The sequence below is a fragment of the Leopardus geoffroyi genome, chromosome A1 (assembly GCF_018350155.1).
Source record: "Leopardus geoffroyi isolate Oge1 chromosome A1, O.geoffroyi_Oge1_pat1.0, whole genome shotgun sequence".
Classification (NCBI taxonomy): Eukaryota; Metazoa; Chordata; class Mammalia; order Carnivora; family Felidae; genus Leopardus; species Leopardus geoffroyi.
In genome coordinates, this window is record NC_059326.1 from 208,366,907 (window position 1) to 208,385,454 (window position 18,548).

General features: G+C 39.9%; 1 protein-coding gene across 1 annotated transcript in view; it reads left to right on the forward strand.

Annotated features, from left to right (window-relative positions):
- LIFR (LIF receptor subunit alpha) overlaps positions 1-18,548 on the forward strand; it is a 79,388-nt gene that overhangs the window by 26,717 nt on the left and 34,123 nt on the right. Inside the window, exons 4-7 of the mRNA XM_045439799.1 lie at positions 1,640-1,779; positions 7,740-7,903; positions 13,827-14,001; positions 15,790-16,044. Of these exons, the coding sequence (XP_045295755.1) occupies positions 1,640-1,779; positions 7,740-7,903; positions 13,827-14,001; positions 15,790-16,044 (734 nt within the window). The remainder of the gene's footprint in view (positions 1-1,639; positions 1,780-7,739; positions 7,904-13,826; positions 14,002-15,789; positions 16,045-18,548) is intronic.

Sequence of the window (18,548 nt, forward strand, 5' to 3'; positions counted from 1 at the left end):
CGGGCCCAGGCAAAGTGGTTCAGCGACACCAGAGTTGTTCAGCACGGCGGCTCTGAGGCCAGTTGGCTGATGGGCGGTCCTGATGCGAATTGACGTAAGTCTGCATTTAAGTACTACTCAGGTTTTCCCCGTTTGGTGTACATTTATTGAGCATTAGTCTAAGCTTTGTGGGAATTTGTCAACCAGGAGGAGCTTGGTTGTGTTGCAGAAACAGCTCTAACATCTTATTTGCTGTGAAAATAAAGGCTTATTACCTGCTTTCGTCCTGTGGCCCTCTGGGGCCACCTGGCATCTCTACCCCGAGTCTCTCCCGCAGGGCCCCCGGCCTAGTGCTCCCTCACCCTCCAGTGCATGAAGTGCTGGCTTTCACAGCTTCCTTCCTGAAGTGACAGATGTGACTTTCACTCCCATTTCTCCACAAATAAAGTCGCATCGCTACGCCTTGCCTCGGAGGAGTGGGAAGTGCAGTCCTGCTGTGAGTCCAGCAGGTCTGGGAGAACCTGACAAACCTGGTGAATAACATGAGTGGCTTACCTCCGGCCACAGGGAGAGGGAGTTGTTCTGGCTCTCTGTTCACAGGAGACCAGTCGTAGCAGTGCTGTGGGTCAGGTGCTGCCGGAAATGCGGAAATTCTATGTGAAGGGCTGACGGAGCATTGACTGAGGAGCGTGGGGTGCCGGAGAGGCTGTTGGAGGGGTGATTGCGGAGTACGAATTCCCGGTCTTCTCAGCAGCAAAAGGACAGAAGGACATTCCAGCCTGAAAGGATAGGGGCTCAGTGGCATAATGGAACTTATGGAATAGCACGATTTAGCGAATTCAGGTGGTTCTGTGTTACTGACACCTAACCAAGCCTCCCGCTGTGAGGCTGAGAACAGGTGAGCCGACCTGTTCCGTGGTGGTCCCTCCTAGCGAGTGACGTGGAGAGGCCCTCGTGAGGTGCCGGGCAGGGACACCGGGACACCGCAGAGTCCCTTTGAGTTCAGATTTGCATGGGACGTTAGAAATATACACGAATAACGGTAAAAATAATATAAATGCGCTCTTGAAAGGTTCAGAGGGCCATGAAACCACAGAGGAGAGGAATGACTTTTGTCCAAGGGATAATGGGTGGGGAACTGGAAGAGCTTTGGAAACAGAGCGGATGAGAAAGTGTTGTTCAGACCAAACCATGAGCCAAAACAGGAGCAGTGGCCAAGTCGAGGGTGTGTTTGAAGGGCCACAGACAGCCAGTTTCATTCTTGTCCACTACCTGTGGAGCAGCCTCTGCACGTGAGACTCTGTGATGGTCTTCTGTAGAGGGGTGGGGGGTTATGGGAGCAGGCGTGTGCAGCTCGAGGGAAGGCTGCAGAGGGAAGGCTGGTGGGAGTGTGAAGGGCATGTTGAAATCCTGAGTTTCTTGAAATGACCATCTCTGCTTATCACTCGACTTTCTGGCCCAATCTGGTTATTCATCCTCCATGTTGATGCACTCGCCATTAACCTCTCTTTTCTCAGTCTTAAAACGCAGTGTAACCTATCGTGTTTCTGTATGAAAGAACAGAAAGTATTTTCTGGTGCATTTTGCGTTAATCAGGCTTTTGTGAAAATTGCACTATTAGTTTTATCCACTAATTAAAATGTGATTTTTTATATTGCAGGTCCCGTTCTTGTTATCAGTCAGAGAAAACAAATGCTAAAATCCCAGCTCTTTTACCTGGCGATCATGAAATAACCATAAATCGTCTATATGATTTTGGAAATCCTATAAGTAAATTCACACTAAATGAAAAAAATGTTTGTAAGTATTTGAAAAGAAAATTGATTTGAAAATAAGGCAGCAACAGTGCTTTGTAATTGGCAGAAGTTTACTCTTCTTTTGAATTCCACTTGTTAGACTAATAGTTGCATTTCCCCAGCAACCATACTGTGGATTCTAGAGCATAGCCAGGATCAGGAAGGAAGGAGTCAGAGTAAATGTCACAGAGTTGACGATCCTTTCCACATGCGGGTACTTTTCTTGGCATCACTTCGCCTCGTTGATTCCTGCATACCTTTCCGAATTCCTCAGGTGTCGCATGCTCTAGGAAGTGGTCTTTGACTATCCCCTCCCAGAGGAGATCCGATTCCTTTCTTAACATTCCCTCAGGCAGTGTGTTTTTCTCCTTCGTGGCATTTCTCACAGTTGCATTAATAATGCGTTATGTAATAAGGCACTGCGTTTGTTGCTTCTGCAAGAAATAGGCTCAGTAGGGCAGGGAGTGTGCCTTCTACACCTGGCACCTCGCCCACTGCCTTGCACGTGGCAAGATCTTCTACACGTGTGTTGATTGAATGCCTACGACCTATGTTACCCTCGTGACATAGCCCAGACTGATGGAGATGGAGATTTTGCTACACACTGAGACCTTAAAAACCCCAGTACTCTTGGGGCGCCTGGGTGGCGCAGTCGGTTAAGCATCCGACTTCAGCCAGGTCACGATCTCGCGGTCCGTGAGTTCGAGCCCCGCGTCAGGCTCTGGGCTGATGGCTCAGAGCCTGGAGCCTGTTTCCGATTCTGTGTCTCCCTCTCTCTCTGCTCCTCCCCCGTTCATGCTCTGTCTCTGTCCCAAAAATAAATAAACGTTGAAAAAAAAAAATTAAAAAAAAAAAAAAAAAAAAAACCCCAGTACTCTTGACTCTTAATGGTGGGAGAAGCAGATTTCTTTCTCTCCTGACAACTCTGAGGGCGTGGCATCGTAATGACATTATGATGAGTCTTATAAGGATGACTTACTTTGCAACAGGAGAAAAATATAATTAACTTGGTGACTTGTTCAAATTTATAGATAAGATGCATGTTTGGAGCGGTCTGTGTCTGAGATAGAACAGATTTTGAAAGGATAGTAACAAAGCGTGCTTTCCAGGAACTTAGCATCTGTCTCACTGCCTTTTAAGTTAAAGAGAGAAGAGCCATGTTTGTTACTTTCTTTCTGTAGCTGTATGTGAGATCCATGTGAGAATGTTTTGAACAGATCAGCCATGATCTCAATACCCACAGAGAAATACTGTTAACACTTAAATATATTTTCTGTGCATATACATATAAACAGTGAGGTTCATATTATTACTTTGTAACCTGCTTAACAGAAAACAGAGTTTTCGGTTTGATATCTAAATAAATCTGTATTATTTGTATAGGCTGCAGAGTATTCCACTGAGTGGAGGTACCGTAATTACTTAAGTGACTGATTATTAACATTGAGATTTTTATTTCTGGTCTTTCAGTGTAATAACCAATGCTTTAATGAACATGTTTCGCAAATATGTGTTTCTGATTTGTGTGATGATGTCCTTAGGCTAAATTCCTAGAATTGGGAAAGCTGCATTAAAAACAGTCCCTTGTTAGGACTTTGATGTCCATTGCCAGTTGCTCTCCAAAACTTTTGAGTCTCTTTGCATTTGAGTCTCTTTGCAAACGTCACACTAGAGGGGACTTGTTCTTCACTTCCTTGCCAGGACTGGGTTTTGTCAATTTCTCTTAGTTCTGCCATTTCAATCTGGTGGCCCCCAGTTAGAACACTTTGACTTTGCATTTCTGTGATTACTTTTTTGGAAAAAAATGATCAGTCATTCTCATTCTTTTCTGAACTGTCTGTATCCTCTCTCATTTTTCTCTCGTGTTGAAACTCAGCTTTTCCTCCATCAGTTCACAAGAGCTGTCAATAGTTATTAATTCTGCCATATTTCCTACAAATAATTGCCCAAATTTAAAATTTAAACTTCATGGTTTTCATTTTTATATAAATACACTCTCTTGCTATTTTTCTTTGAGATTTTGGTTTTATTATCATGCTCGATTTAAATCTTTTACACATCTGGAATTATTTTGTAGTAAAGTATGAGGAATCTAACTTAATTTCATTCCAGATTTTTAAAAAATTCCCCAGGACTCTGTCAGAGAGCCAGATTGTGTTGTCTGATTTTTCAGTAGGTATTGAGAAGATTCTGTCTGGGAGCTGCTTGAAGATGTCAGTATTGGATAGAAAGAAGTAGAAAGGGGTGGGGGGGGCGCCTGTGTGGCTCAGTTGGTTGAGCGTCCGACTTCAACTCAGGTCATGATCTCACTGTCTGTGGGTTTGAGCCCCGGGTCAGGCTCTGTGCTGACGGCTCAGAGCCTGGAGCCTGCTTCAGATTCTGTGTCTCCCTCTCTGCCTGACCCTCCCCCACTCATGCTCTATCTTTGTCTCTCAAAAATGAATAAACATTAAAAAAAAAAAAATTAAAGAACTAGGAAGGCAAATCAAGACAGATTCTGGATGACTTACTAGAATGATATAGTTCATTGTTTTTGCATATCATGTAGTTTGTTGATAGCATTTTTAATAATACTGGGTCTGATTGTGATTAGAATATTAGATTAATAGTATCCCAATACTAAGCTGCTACTACTATGATAATACTGCTAAGAAAATTGAAAAGCAAACTAGATGAATATAAGAGAGGGAGGTGGCTGCATCAGCAAATCTTTGAGTACCTGCTGTGTTCTGGAGAAGCTGTGGTATGTTGGTGCAGTTGTGCGTTAAGAGGATCTGGAGTTTGGGGCATTTGGCTACTTAAAAAAGTATGAGAAATTCAGTTTTCTTCAGATGCTTTCAACAGTATACATATAAAGAAAACTAATATATATATGTGTGTGTGTGTGTACAGTTTTTTTTAATAAGCTTCTAATTGGCCAGGGCTAGCACAAAAATAAGTCTTTGTAAGGCTTTTAGTGTCTTTTCTTAAAACAACCTGAAAGTATGGATCTGTCTGAGGCAGAATAAAATCATGTAGATCCCATAAATGAACTAGGGAAGCCCCCATCTTCTGATGTCCTGAGGAAGAAGAACATGGAGGTTATAGGTAAAGATGTACTAGCTTTAAAAAATAAACACAAATGATTACATTTCTTTCCCAGCTGAAAAGTTCCTGTTTTTTAGAAAGCAAATTAATATTGTCCTCAAGTGTCCATTTTAGCTGGAAAGAAATGCAGATAATAGATAGTTCATGGGAGCTTAGGGAAACTTCCCTTTTACTGTGAGGATGTATACTATGAAGTAGTGAGAAAAGTGTGTGTGTATTTAATCTTTTCATTTGTATAATTGTGATTATTACCTTCCTTAGCTTAAAATACTGTATATGACTTGTGTTTTGAAGAGTAGCCCACTTCTATTTAGATAACATGTAAATTACGTGTACTTTTCAGGGAGGGAGCATCTTAATAGACAAATACTGCCTTTGTGTAAATGCTCCCATAATCTTTAAGTTACTGGATCATGACATCCTGAAACACTTGAAAGAACCATGTTCTTAGAAGCCTCTGCTCTGGGTGATCACACTGGCACCTTGAATTTCTTGCTCCTTGTTTGCTCCTTCTGTTTTATTGTTATTATTATTATTATTAGTAGTAGTATTATTATTATGTTTTTATTTTAATTCCAGTTAGTTAACATATTAGTTTCAGGTATATGATACAGTTGCTCCTTCTGTTTTATTTTATTTTTTTTAAGTTTATTTATTGTATTTTGAGAGGGGGGAGGGGCAGAGAGAGAGAGGGAGAGAGAGAATCCCAAGTAGGCTGCATGCTGTCAGTGTTGGAGCCCAGTGCCGGGCTTGAACTCGTGAACCGTGAGATCGTGACCTGAGCTGAAACCAAGAGTCGGACACTTAATCACCTGAGCCACCCAGATGCCCCAGTGGCTCCTTCTGTTTTAAAAGCAGTTCCTACTTAAAATTTGCCCTGTAAAGCATCCTCCACTGTCCTCATGTAGCTGTGAAACTGTTGACTTTGCTACATAGTGGTTAGGTTTTGAATCCACATGTACTGTTTCCTGTACAGCCATAAATATTTTACACAGATCCAGTGTAGAGCACTGTGCTCGGCAAATTTCAGCTAAATTTATTGAGAACTTATTCGTAAATCCCAAGACTAATTTGTATTGATTTGCTCTGCCACTTTTGTTATAGGCTGTATAGTGCAAATATAGGTTATATAGTGCTATGTTCTTAGCACATTTGGCTACCCTACCTCTGGAAAGTCCTGCAGTTTGTGCTTGCCGTGACTTATTTCGCTGGCCCCTGTGCTTTTTGGGGAAGTGCTAGGAGAGGTGTGAGCCCCCAAGAACATGTGTCTCTGGGTTTCTTTTAACTTACCTTCACATTGTTATTTGAAGAGAGAACATGCAGGAAAGAATCCCAACATTGTCTGCCCTTCATACCAGAAGCCTATGTTTCATAGAACAGAACAGGTTCGTATCTTATGTGTTTTTCATTGAGCCAAACTATTTTAGTAATTTACTCATCCCTTGTAGGTAGGGAGACTTGAAGATTTTGAAAAGTAAGAAATTTACCATTTTCTCCCTATGAGATACTATATCCTTGAGCATGTTTTTTTTTTTTTCTTTTGTAAGGCAGCTTCAGAGCCCATTGCCCTCCCAAACTTCTCTCTCAAATATTAACAGTACCCTCACTAATGTCAGTGGTCTTTGCTCAGTTTTCCTCTATGAACTGTCTTTATTTGGCCCAGATGACAACCCATTTCTTTTGGTCTCAGCAATGCTGTATCTTCTCTGGTTTCCTTGTGCCTGTCAGGATTCTTGCTGGGGTTCTCTGGCTCCGTGAGGCTGTGACTGTCTATTGGTAGCTCTCAAACAAGCTTTGGCCATTTTGAGTCTGTGTTCAAGTTCATTTCTTCAGCTACACTCAGAGAGTTCCTCTTGAGTCTGTGTCCATGGTGCTGATGGTCCCCGTTCTCACTTGCTATCTGCAGACCTCTCCACTGGTAGGCTGTACCTCCCCAGACACTTGGTCATCCAGAGCCTATCCTCCCGTTTCTTCCCAATGTCAGTGATTCCTTTTGCCTGCTTTCTGGGCTAGAAACTTGAAGAAATCTTAGATGTTTCCCTTTCTCATTATGCTAATCCCTCATTTCTTCGATCTGGTCATTTCTTTGAAGTGCCTATCAGGGTTTTTCCTTTTCCATATCCCTCATGCACATGATGAGGTATCACGATCCATATCCTTGCTACCCTGGTCAGCCTTTCTCCAGTGGTCTCCCACTTAATCACATTATGTCTCCCAGCCCTCTGCACTGCATTGCACGCCACAGCTCAACTAGCTTTTCTGAAGGACTTCTTACCCTGCTGAGTACTTCACAGATCTGCATGGTACCCTGTTGGCATCCTCACTTAATGCCTTGGTCATTCCTATGGTCTTGCTGCTGTTTACAGATACCCACACCAGCAATAGCTTGTAGCATCCCCAGGTGGGTGACTTCCACCAGCATCGGGGGTTCTGACACTGGGAGATGAGTGGGAAGGGTGCAGAGGAAACAGATGGAAAGGTCTACCAAAGCAACCTTTCCATATTCCGTCATTTTCTTAGGCTTGACCTACAGTTATCCAAAGGAAGCTCCTTTACTTCTCTCTGATGTTGCCTATTTATAGATTCCAGACTGATGACACTACAGTATTATGGGAACCCAGCAGCTGTTTGTATAAGGAAACATACTAAGATTTGATAATAATTTACTCAGATTTGACTGATGAATCATTGGGAGCTGCTTATACAAATAAATACATATGTTCTCTTTTGTCAGTAGTCACTTTGAGAGCTTGCTTTTAATTCTTGATTCTTTTTTGATCAAGAAGGAATAGAGTTTAAAATAGTTGATTAACAGAATTACAATATGAAGAAAACATTACTTATTTTACTAAGTTTGTCTTTTGTTTTTTTCCCAAGCCTTAATTCCAGATACTCCAGAGATCTTGAATTTGTCTGCTGATTTCTCAACTTCTACATTACACCTGAAGTGGAATGACAGGGGTTCTATTTTTCCCCGTCACTTAAATGTCATCTGGGAAGTTAAAATTCTGCGTAAAGAAAATACAGAAATCATAAAATTAGTAAGTTTGAATCAAAATAGATTTTTTTTCTTGTGACATTAAAGAAACCAAATAATTTTTAAAATATTTTTAAGGTGGTATCAGTGAACTTTTCTTTACAGTGTTAAGGGAGTAGATCAACTATCCTTTCAGGGTTCATTAAAAACTATATGCTATGACTCAAAAATCACTTAATTATTAAAATGATGTATAACCATTACAGTAAGTTTAGGAAATTAAGGGAGGAATAATGCATGATTCCACCACACAAACACAGTAAACATTTTTCTTTTTCTTTCCAGCTTTTTTCATGTGCGTGTTTTTACATAAACAAACGTATCCATATACTTTCTATTTTATTTTTGTCTAATACTATAAACATAAAAATAAATGTTTTGAAACCTATTTAGTCATAGTAATTGTTGAGAAGTTTTGTATAAGCCTGTAAATTTGAATTTATCTGAACCTGAAATAACGTTATTGCTTTTAGTAGTACATGTTTTTTTCTCTATTTTTTAAAATTTTGTTTATGGTTTCCTTATGATCTGCTTTTAGTTTGCTCTTAATCGCAAGGATGATGAGGAATAGCAGTGAACAGTTTTGACAGCTGGTACTTGGTAATCCCCCCTTTTGTTCCTTGAACTCTCTTCCTCCTCAATGGATTTGAAATGCACTTAGTTATAGATTTAAGAGTTGGAAGACTATCTCATGATTTTACAATTATTTGCCTGAGTGCATAGATAAGATAGACAGTAAAGGTAAAAAAAAAAATAGAATGACTCTGTGCTTTATAGTTACTGTCTTGTTTTTCCTTTCTGACACTCTGTGTATGACATTCCTAAAATGAGAGCCGCCATAACTGTAGGCAACATGTCTCCAGTGCTTCCGGCAGTGCTGATACCTGTAAAACCTCTGTAGGTGTTAATTCCTTGCATTCCTGACCCTGCGGTAAAAGCTCTGTGTATGTTCTTTGCATCCTCACAGCCGGCCCATGAGGGAGGCACTATGAACATCATCCCCATTTTATAGATGAAGATACAGAGACACAGGAAGACATTAAGTAGTGGAGCCAGGACTCAATCACAAGCAGTTTGGTTCCAGTCTGCGCTTTCTCTTACCCACCACAATTTCCGCTACAAAGTAGATATATTTATTTTTGTGTAAGGAGCCTTCCCTTTCCTTTTCACCAGTGCAGACTGAATGTACATTCAAGACCTAAGTCAAATCCTGCCCCTTATTTAATTTAATTTAATTTTATTTTATTTATTTATTTTTTTTTACGTTCATTTATTTTTGAGACAGAGAGAGACAGAGCGTAAATGGGGGAAGGTCAGAGAGAGAGGGAGACACAGAATCTGAAACAGGCTCCAGGCTCTGAGCTGTCAGCACAGAGCCCGATGCGGGGCTCGAACTCATGGACTGCGAGATCATGACCTGAGCCAAAGTCGGACGCCCAACCGACTGAGCCACCCAGGCGCCCCATCCTGCCCCTTATTTTAAAGCCCATCCTAATTATCTCGGCCTAAAATGCTCTCTTTTTTCTTGAATTTCAATGTCAATTCTTGTCTGTCAGTCTAATTTGCAAGTAGCTTTGATATAGCTGTATCATTGTTGTCTTATAACTATGCTTATCTGAAATTGTATCTTGTGGCTTTTTATCATGGCCTGACACTTTGTGCTTTGGGTTACCACTTACCGGCTTAGGGTAACTTCCCCAAACCTCGTTTTTGTCATTTGTGAAGTGGTGCCAGTCTTTGCTTTAGTGAATGATTAGTGTTATCTGTAAAGCTGCTAAACAACTATCAGTTGTCATTATTTCCTTTGGGGGGCTCCCTGAGGGCTGCTAGAGTTAGAAGGCTGATCTTTGCAGCATAAGTGAAATCAAGCATACATGAACAGAGATGCTATTTTTAAGATCATCTAGCTCATTGCCACAAGATACGAAAGAAGGTGGCACTGACAAAGTAGCAATTCCCTACTTTTGGGGATGCGATCTTTGAAGAAAAATCTTTGTATCTAGCAGTAGAGAAAGAGGCAAGAAAAACAGAGATAGAACAGATTAATTTTTAAAAAGTGAAATGTAAGAGGGCAGGTGATCCAGATCTGTAGTAAAATGTGACATTTTTGTTTATAATTATATGTTATTAATACCAGCATTTAACGTTTATTTATTTTTGGGACAGAGAGAGACACAGCATGAACGGGGGAGGGGCAGAGAGAGAGGGAGACACAGAATCGGAAACAGGCTCCAGGCTCTGAGCCATCAGCCCAGAGCCCGATGCGGGGCTCGAACTCACGGACCGCGAGATCGTGACCTGGCTGAAGTCGGACGCTTAACCGACTGCGCCACCCAGGCGCCCCTATTAATACCAGCATTTAAAGCATAATTGCTTATAACCTGTCATTTTGTGACAGGTTATATGCTATTATTTTGTGATAGTTTAAGAATCAAGAATACTATACGTTAGTGTTTATTTGGAACTTTACCATTTATGCCCATGGCCTCATACGCGGGCAAGGAAGCATGTGCTGCACAGACCAGGATGCCAGTGACTCCTGGGAGCTACGCAGCACCCTCCCCCCCCCCCCATATTTCTCTCCCTATAAACAACAATTTTCAATTCTTTTACCTGATTCTTTTATTATGTATTTCCATTTTCCAAATAGCATGCTTATGTTTCTCTTTCTTCATTTTTCTTTTCAGTTTTGAGCAATGTTTTATTTTAACAGTGGGTAATGAGAATTTAGTCCCCTCGCCTTCCCTGGGCACACACACTTGCATGCTTCCGTGCTTGCTGTCTCTTTTTCCCATCTTTTTCCAATATCGTTCTCTCATTCTCTAATTTTTGGTAGACTGGCATTCATTGTTTGTATTATGGTTATATAAACACTATCCACAACTGAACCAAGTAGTGTATTATCATTTTCCTTTTTTGGGGGGTACAACTTCTTGTCTTGTATTTTTAGTTTTATTTTCATGCTCCATGAATTCATTCCTGAATTCTCTCCAAGTTTTATATGTGTTGAAATGTCCACACACACTAGTATCTTACCAGCTATACATTTGTGAATAGCTCTGAGACCTTCTGACTTATTTGTCAACACTTCTTACAGAGGGTTCACATAGATAATGTTTGTACAGCAGGAGTGTGGTAAGTAGCTGAGGACTCTCGTGGCCAAAGGTTTCTCAGGAGCTCCAGCAGCCTCCACTCCTACCAGCAGCCCTTGATTAGAAGAGATTAATACCTAGGTATACACGTAACCCATCCAGGGCAAACCTCTGTGTTTCTTTTTGGCACATTTGTTATGAAGCTGCGGTCCAAGAGGTCTCCTGTCATCATTCGGGAGATTCCTTTTACCTTTTTCTTACAATGGATCCTCTTTTTCCTGAATTCTTCCTCTTATTTTCTCATTTTGGTAGAAGCGTATATTCTCGTAGTTGTTAGCTATTTATTATAGATACTCTCTGTTAGCTACAATGATAGCTTCCAGAGATAGATATATACATATAGATAGATATAGATAGATATAGATAAGATAGATATTTTTTTCATTAGTTGCTAACAAAATTTAAAAGACTGTCAGTTCCAAATATTGAGGAGAGGTAGAACAGTTGGAACTTTCATACACTTCTGGTGGGAGTATAAAATGCTACTTGATAAATTCATTAAGACACATTTCTGAAAATGTCTATTTTGCACTCATTCATGATTACTATTTTAGCTGGGTATACAATTGTAAGTTGGGGAATTTTCCTCAAGATTTGAAGACATTGTTCCATTTGTTTCTCATTGTGGATCTGTCTTCCTTTGTTGTGCTAGACAGTCATGGGCTCCTTTCAGTCTCAAACCACATGTCTGTCAATTTGGGAAATTTTCTTATTTTATGTCTTTGATTTCTTCCTCTCTGTTTTCTCTGTTCTTCAGAAATCAGACCTTCTAGATTGGGAAGTAATTTTCTTACTGTTCTTACTTTCTACCTGTTTTTTTTCCTCAATTTTCTGAGCATTTTTTTCTTAAACTTTATCTTACAGTCTGATTATTGAATTTCTATTAATATATATATTTTTAATGTACAAGATATCCCTTTTCTTTGTTCTTTTTGTTTAATGGATGCAATATCTCTTCTTACCTCTGAGGACATCTTACCTAATATTCTTTCTTTCTGTTCTGTTTCTTCAAGTTGCTTTTTTCTTTATTTTGATCTTTGACCCTCAGAACTTTTTCTTCAATTTCTGGTCATCCTGGTTGCTGCTCATATTTTAAGTGGCTCTTCAAATTTTTTTTTTTTTATTTTTAAATCTAATAGGAACTTCTGTTTGCCATCCAGGGTCTTGTTGACTGAGATGTTATTATAAGTGATTAGGATGGGCCATCTAGTTGGCAGAATCTTAATAGTATTATTTTAGGTGTTCATCTTGACCTGTTCCTATGCTCCAGAAAATTCGTTTTGGTTCCTACCAGGTAAGTAGGAACTCTGCCATCAGCCTCCTAATGGCTGGGGAGAAGGCAGGAGCACACCAGCCTTCACAGTGCATAGGTTAGCAGTCTTCCTGGTTGTGGTACCATATTCCCCATTCTCCATTCTTTCTGAGGTTCTTCATTCCAGAGATATTTGGTTTTACTTTCCCAGAGCATTAATCTCCCATCTGCCAAGATGAAGAGGAGTAGTCTTTTGGTAGCACAGAATGTGGGAGGGGATCTGGGTATCTAACATTATCTTCAGACAACTTTCAAACAGCTTTCTGTTCTGTGCCTCACCTTCACCTGCATTTCCATAGGAGCCTGGTGCATACAGCCCTTTCCTGAGCCCTTTGGCATTTCCATGATAGAAGTCAGGTTGTTTCTGCCTTTTCCACTGAAAGCTTCAGGTTCAGCCTTCTCAGGTCTTCTGAGTCCGTTCCCCTTGTCCATCAGCCCTCCACCATCCAGAATTTCACTGGTGGTGTTTCTTCTCCTGTGTTTGCCCTTGTGCATCTATACCTTTTTAAAAAATCCGTGCACTTTTGTATTGGAGATATTTCGGAACGTAATAGAGAGGGAAATACAATTATTTAAGCTGTTGTCATTGGCTGGAGGTCCCAAGGTCTCTTTTAGTAGATCCTCAATATTTGATTGAAATCCTTGCTATTTTTCACAATTGAAATTAATAATTTACATTATTTTATATTACTTATAAGTTGCATATTTAAAAATAAAACTTTAAACATACAACACATAGATCCAAATCCAACCTGAAACAATTTTTTGTTGAAATGCTGCTCCTCTCTTTGCCTTTAACTCTTTTTAAGTTATTTATTTTGAGAGAGAGAGGGGCACAAGCATAAGAGGAGCAGAGAGAGGGAGATAGAGAATCCCAAGCAGACTCCATACTGTCAGTGCAAGGAGCCTGATGTGGGGCTTGACCCCACGAACTGTGAAATCATGATCTGTGCCAAAATCAAGAATCAGACCGAGCCACCCAGGCACTCCTGCCTTTAACTCTTGGAAGTACAGACCCATTATTTTTCCTCAGTGAAAAATGGAGATCATTTTAGGCAATGGTACATTTGTCTGTGAAATGTATTGAATGTTTTGGAAAAAGGAACATCATGTGTAATAACGCAGTGGAGCCTAAAGTTGAAGAAGTAAACAAGTGTACCCATTGTGATGAGCACCAGGTGTTGTATGGAAGTGTTGAATCACCAAATTGTACACCTGAAACTAATTTAACACTGTATGGTGACTATACTGGAATGAAAACAAAAGAAGGAAACATAAATGAATCACGATTATGGATTCTGTAAGTTATTATGCCTTTTCAAAAACTGAGAGGGTTGTACAAAAGGACAAACCTTTATTTAACTTAGTGGTGATTGTGTACAGTCTGTTGTGTCTTTTAATCTGAAAAGAAAGCCGAACCTATCACTTAGAAATCTCACTTTGTGTTTGTGTTGGTTTTTTAGGTGACCCACAACACAACTGTGAATGGCAAAGATACGGTTCATCACTGGAGTTGGGCCTCAGACATGCCCCTAGAGTGCACCACCCATTCTGTGGCAATTAGATGCTATGTTGACGATCCTCATTTCTCTGGTCGCAAAGAGTGGAGTGACTGGAGCCCACTGAAGAACATTTCTTGTAAGCTTATATGTGAAAAGCTTTCGTTTCAAATGAATTAGATTAATCTTGCTTAAGGTTTAGTTTAAGCTTTAAGTTCTCCGAACGCCACTTAGCGTTATGAGGGTCACCTGAGGATCTGCCAAGTCTCTCTCCCAGAACATTTTGATTCAGAAACTCTGGGGTAGGAGTCAGGAATCTGTATTTTTAGAGACCTTCCTGAGTCATTGGATAAACGTCTAGGTTTGAAAGTCACTGTGGTAGGCGTTGAAGGACATTTAAAAATTTTAGGTAGATGTTATTGACGTCAAGTTTATATTTAAAAAAAAAAAAAGGCTCCTAGTTTCTTGCCCACAGAGCAGATCCACATGAGCTGCAGAGTTATTGCAGAGAACATGGGGATCTGTAAGTGTACTGAACTCATCTGCACCCTGAATGGAACTCAGGCAGGTAGAACGTTGGCAGTGGGAGAGAAGGCCTGGAAAATTGTTGTCAACACCTAGGCTGATGTTTATTGTAGATCCACTCTAGCGACAGCGTGGAGAAGTGGATCCGAGGAAGGAAGGACTGGAAGCAGGTAGATGAGTAAGGAGGGTCTTTTGCAGTTCAGCAAAAGACAGTGAAGCTGTAAAGTAGGGCACTTGGGTTTGGAAATGAAAAGGGAGAAAAGTTGTGAACACTGAAGACACAGGATTAAAATTGGTGACTGTGTGTTTGGTAACCAAGAAATAGAACCAAATGTGAGCATTAGTTTGGGCAGCTGAGCAGCTGGTGATGTCTTCCACTGAGGCAGAAAATATATGAATGAATTCAGTGGGAAAGATAAATTCATTCTTAATATGTTAAGCTTGAGGTGCTTATGAAGTGTCTGGGTAGCAGTGTCTCATAGGCAGTGATTAGTAGGAGCTGAAGATCTCTATTTGAGAATCATCAACATACATGCGATTCATATTGTTTACGTCTGGAGGTTAACATGCTCAGGGAAAGAGAAATGGGGACCAGGAATACACATCTTACAAGCTTGAATGTCTAAGGGTAGGATGAAAGAAAAAGAGGCCAGCAAAGCAGACAGTAGCCAGAGGGTTAAGAGTAGCCCGGTGGGGTAGAGTGGTGTAGAACCCAAGAGAGAAGGGAGTTTTGAGAAGTTAGAGCTTAGGCAACACACCCGATGCTGTGGATGTCAAAGGGAAGGGGGACTGAGAAGTGGCTGTTGGACTGAGCAATTTAGGCCAGCAAGACACCTTAGTGGAATGGTCAAGGTAGGACCCACATTGTGGTAAAGAGTAAGTAGGAAACTAAAGATAATTAAAAAGATTGGACATTTAGGAAAATAAAAAGGTGTGGCTTTAACCAGCAGGGAATTGGGATTAAAGAAAAGGTTCTGTTTAAGATGTAGAATACTTAAACATATATTCAGGCTGATGGAAAGTAAGAAGTCAGCCCTAAATACATAGAATCATTTCAGAGGAATAGAATTATATAATGAGTGACTTTTTCTTGGTGTGGATTTTTTATGTGTGGATATAAACCCATTTAATTTGAACCTTTACACTTCTTAAGACATTAACCTATGACCTTAGCTATTGGCCTATAGTCCCCTGCATTCCCCCACCATCACCCATCATAAGTAGATAAGACATACCTACTTTTATTTCTTGTGTAGGTCTTGCTCCTTTGAAACCTGGGGGGTCATACCTTGTCTTTGGGCCACCATTATTACAAAACACTTTATAGTATGTTTTGTATACACTGGGCTGTTTTATGATAAAATGCTTCTAAAGTATTTGTGATTCCTTCTGCTCTTTCTAGGGTCTCCTGATTCCCAGACTAAGGTTTTTCCTCAAGACAAAGTGATACTTGTAGGCTCAGATATAACATTTTGTTGTGTGACTCAAGAAAAAGTGTTATCAGCACAGATTGGCCAAACAAATTGTCCCCTTATTCATCTTGATGGGGAAAATGTTGCAATCAAGATCCATAATATTTCAGTTTCTGCAAACAGTGGAACAAATGTGGTTTTCACAACAGAAGATAACATATTTGGGACAGTTATTTTCGCAGGATGTAAGTATATAATACTGAAGAAAGAGTTCCTAGTAGTCTGTTTTGGTCCTCTTTGAAAGCTTTAATGCTGTTTCCAAGTGATGGGGGATGGTGCTATTTCTTTCTCTCTTTTTTTAATTCTTTAATAAATTATAGATGAAATCCAAATTTTTGCTTGTTTTAAGATGAGTTCTAATCTTGTATTTATATAACTTGAAGGTTTTGTAAGAAGATTTGCAATATCCAGCCAGTAATTTTTAAATTCTTAGTTAACAGCTGTGTTGAGTCAAGGGTAATTAGTATATAATACTTCTTAATCCTACATTGTTCAGGAATTATCTCATATAACAGTTGACCCTTGAACAAAAAAATAATTTCGAACTGCATGGGTCTGCTTATACATGAATTTTTTTCAGTAAATACAGTACAGTACTGTGAATGCATTTTCTCTTATGATTTTCTTAACATGTTAAATAGCTTACTTTATTGTGAGAATATAATACACAGAATATGTGTTATGTTAATCAATTGTCTGTTATTGGTGAGGCTTCCAGTCAACAGTAAACTAGTAGTTAAGTTTTGGGGGAGTCAAAAGCTATATATAGATTTTTTTTTAAGTTTATTTTTTAGTAAAAAAATACGCCCAACAATGGGGCTTAAATTCATGACCCCCAAGATCAAGAGTCGCATGCTCTTCTCATTGAGCCAGCTGTAGATTTTTGGGAGGTTCCATGAGAACTTCGTGGGAGGTTGGTTCCCCAAACCCTGTGTTTTCAAGGGCCACTCTGTGTCAGTTTCCCACCAAAAACATCCCTTTTAAAATTAAAAAGGTAAAACGTCCCACCTAATTAAAACATGTCTTTTTAAAATTTAACTTTAAAACATACCTTTTGGAGCACCTGGGTGGCTCAGTCACTTAGTTGAGCGTCCGACTCTTGATGTCAACTCAGGTCATGATCTCAAGGTTGTGGGATCAAGCTCCACATCAGGCCTCATGCTCAGCACAGAGCCTGCTTAGGAATCTCTGTCTCTCTCTGTCCCTCTCCCCTTCTTGCTGTCTGTCTCTCTCTACAGTAAGTAAATTTTTAAAAATTTAAAACATACCTTTTAAAACTTACCCCAATTAAAGACATTGTAATGATTTTACACAAAAATCTTTCAATAGTGTATTGCAGGCTTCTGTGACTTTTAAAGTAATAGATTTGAGAAGGAGGAGTAACTGGAGGACATGCATGAAAGGGCCCCCTCTCCCTGTTTGTGTGTGTAACGTATGCTCCGTTATACAGGGGCATCGTTATTAATGTGGTCACTCCTACAGTTCTAAAAGTACAGGATGTTTCCAGAAGTTATTGTGGGAGACTGCCCTATTTATATAGCTTGTGTTGAGTGTCCACAGAGACTTTGCGTTTCGAGCTTTTCTGTCCCCTCTCCCGTGGCAACTGTCCTGCGGCACACTGACGGCTTTGCCTCCAGCAGTCCTTGCTTCCCTTCCTCCCCTGCAATTCTGAATTCGAGGCGGAGTTTGGGCTAAAGGGTCTCGTGAATAAAGTGTGTGGAACGTAGTGAGTGGGTTTTGTGATTTTCTTTTGCTTGTGTGGTGATTTTTCTTAAACTTTTTTTGATTCTCAGCTGTGCTCTAGACCAGCAGCTCTCCACCTTTCTATTCCTTCTCTTGAAACTTAGGAGGGATTCTGTCGATTCGCTGATACACTCCCAAGGGAATGACCAGGCTTAGGTGCACTTCTCAGTGATGGCTGGAACCGTGTTCCCTTTTTGTCTTCCCAGAAATGCATTTTGCAGTTCAAGTGAAAGTGAGATTATGTTCAAATTTAAACTTTAGAAATTTCTCTCCTAATGGAATTTTAGGAAATGACTTGCAACATTCCTCATAAATGATCATGGAGCATATAAACTGAGAACCAGTGGTGTATGTAGTGAGGCTACCTGATAAGTGATAACCAAAAAATGAGACAGCCACTTAAAAGTACAAAAGACAAAAATTAACACTCAGAAGATGAGAATATCCATCAAGTTTTTATTATTTCTAACAGTGTTCTAACCTGTCACATAGTAGGACAAACCTATTTAATTCATATATTAACCTTCATTTGTAGCATTTGGTGGTTGAAATACTATTTGTTAACTCCGGAGCATTGGTAGAATTTCCCTTCAGAGGGATTTCTTTAGGGACTTAACAGCAAGGGCAGTTTATGGTGTGAGTTAGGGATCAGGAGTCATTATTTTCTTTCCCTCATGGATATCCTGTTAACCGGCCATGTGTTCAAAAGACACGTTAAAAACCTACCAGGATTTTGGTTTGAATTACATTAGATCTATTAATTGAGGAGACCAGTTTAGGAGAATTTTCATTTTTTCTATACTGAGTTATCCAAGCCAGGAACATGGTCTATCTTTCCATTTAGTTAGGTCTTCTTTGATTTATATTGGTGATAGAAAGTCTTATGTATCTTCTAATAAATTTATTCCTATGAATTTGGTGTTTGGTGCTAGTAGTAACAGTGGCT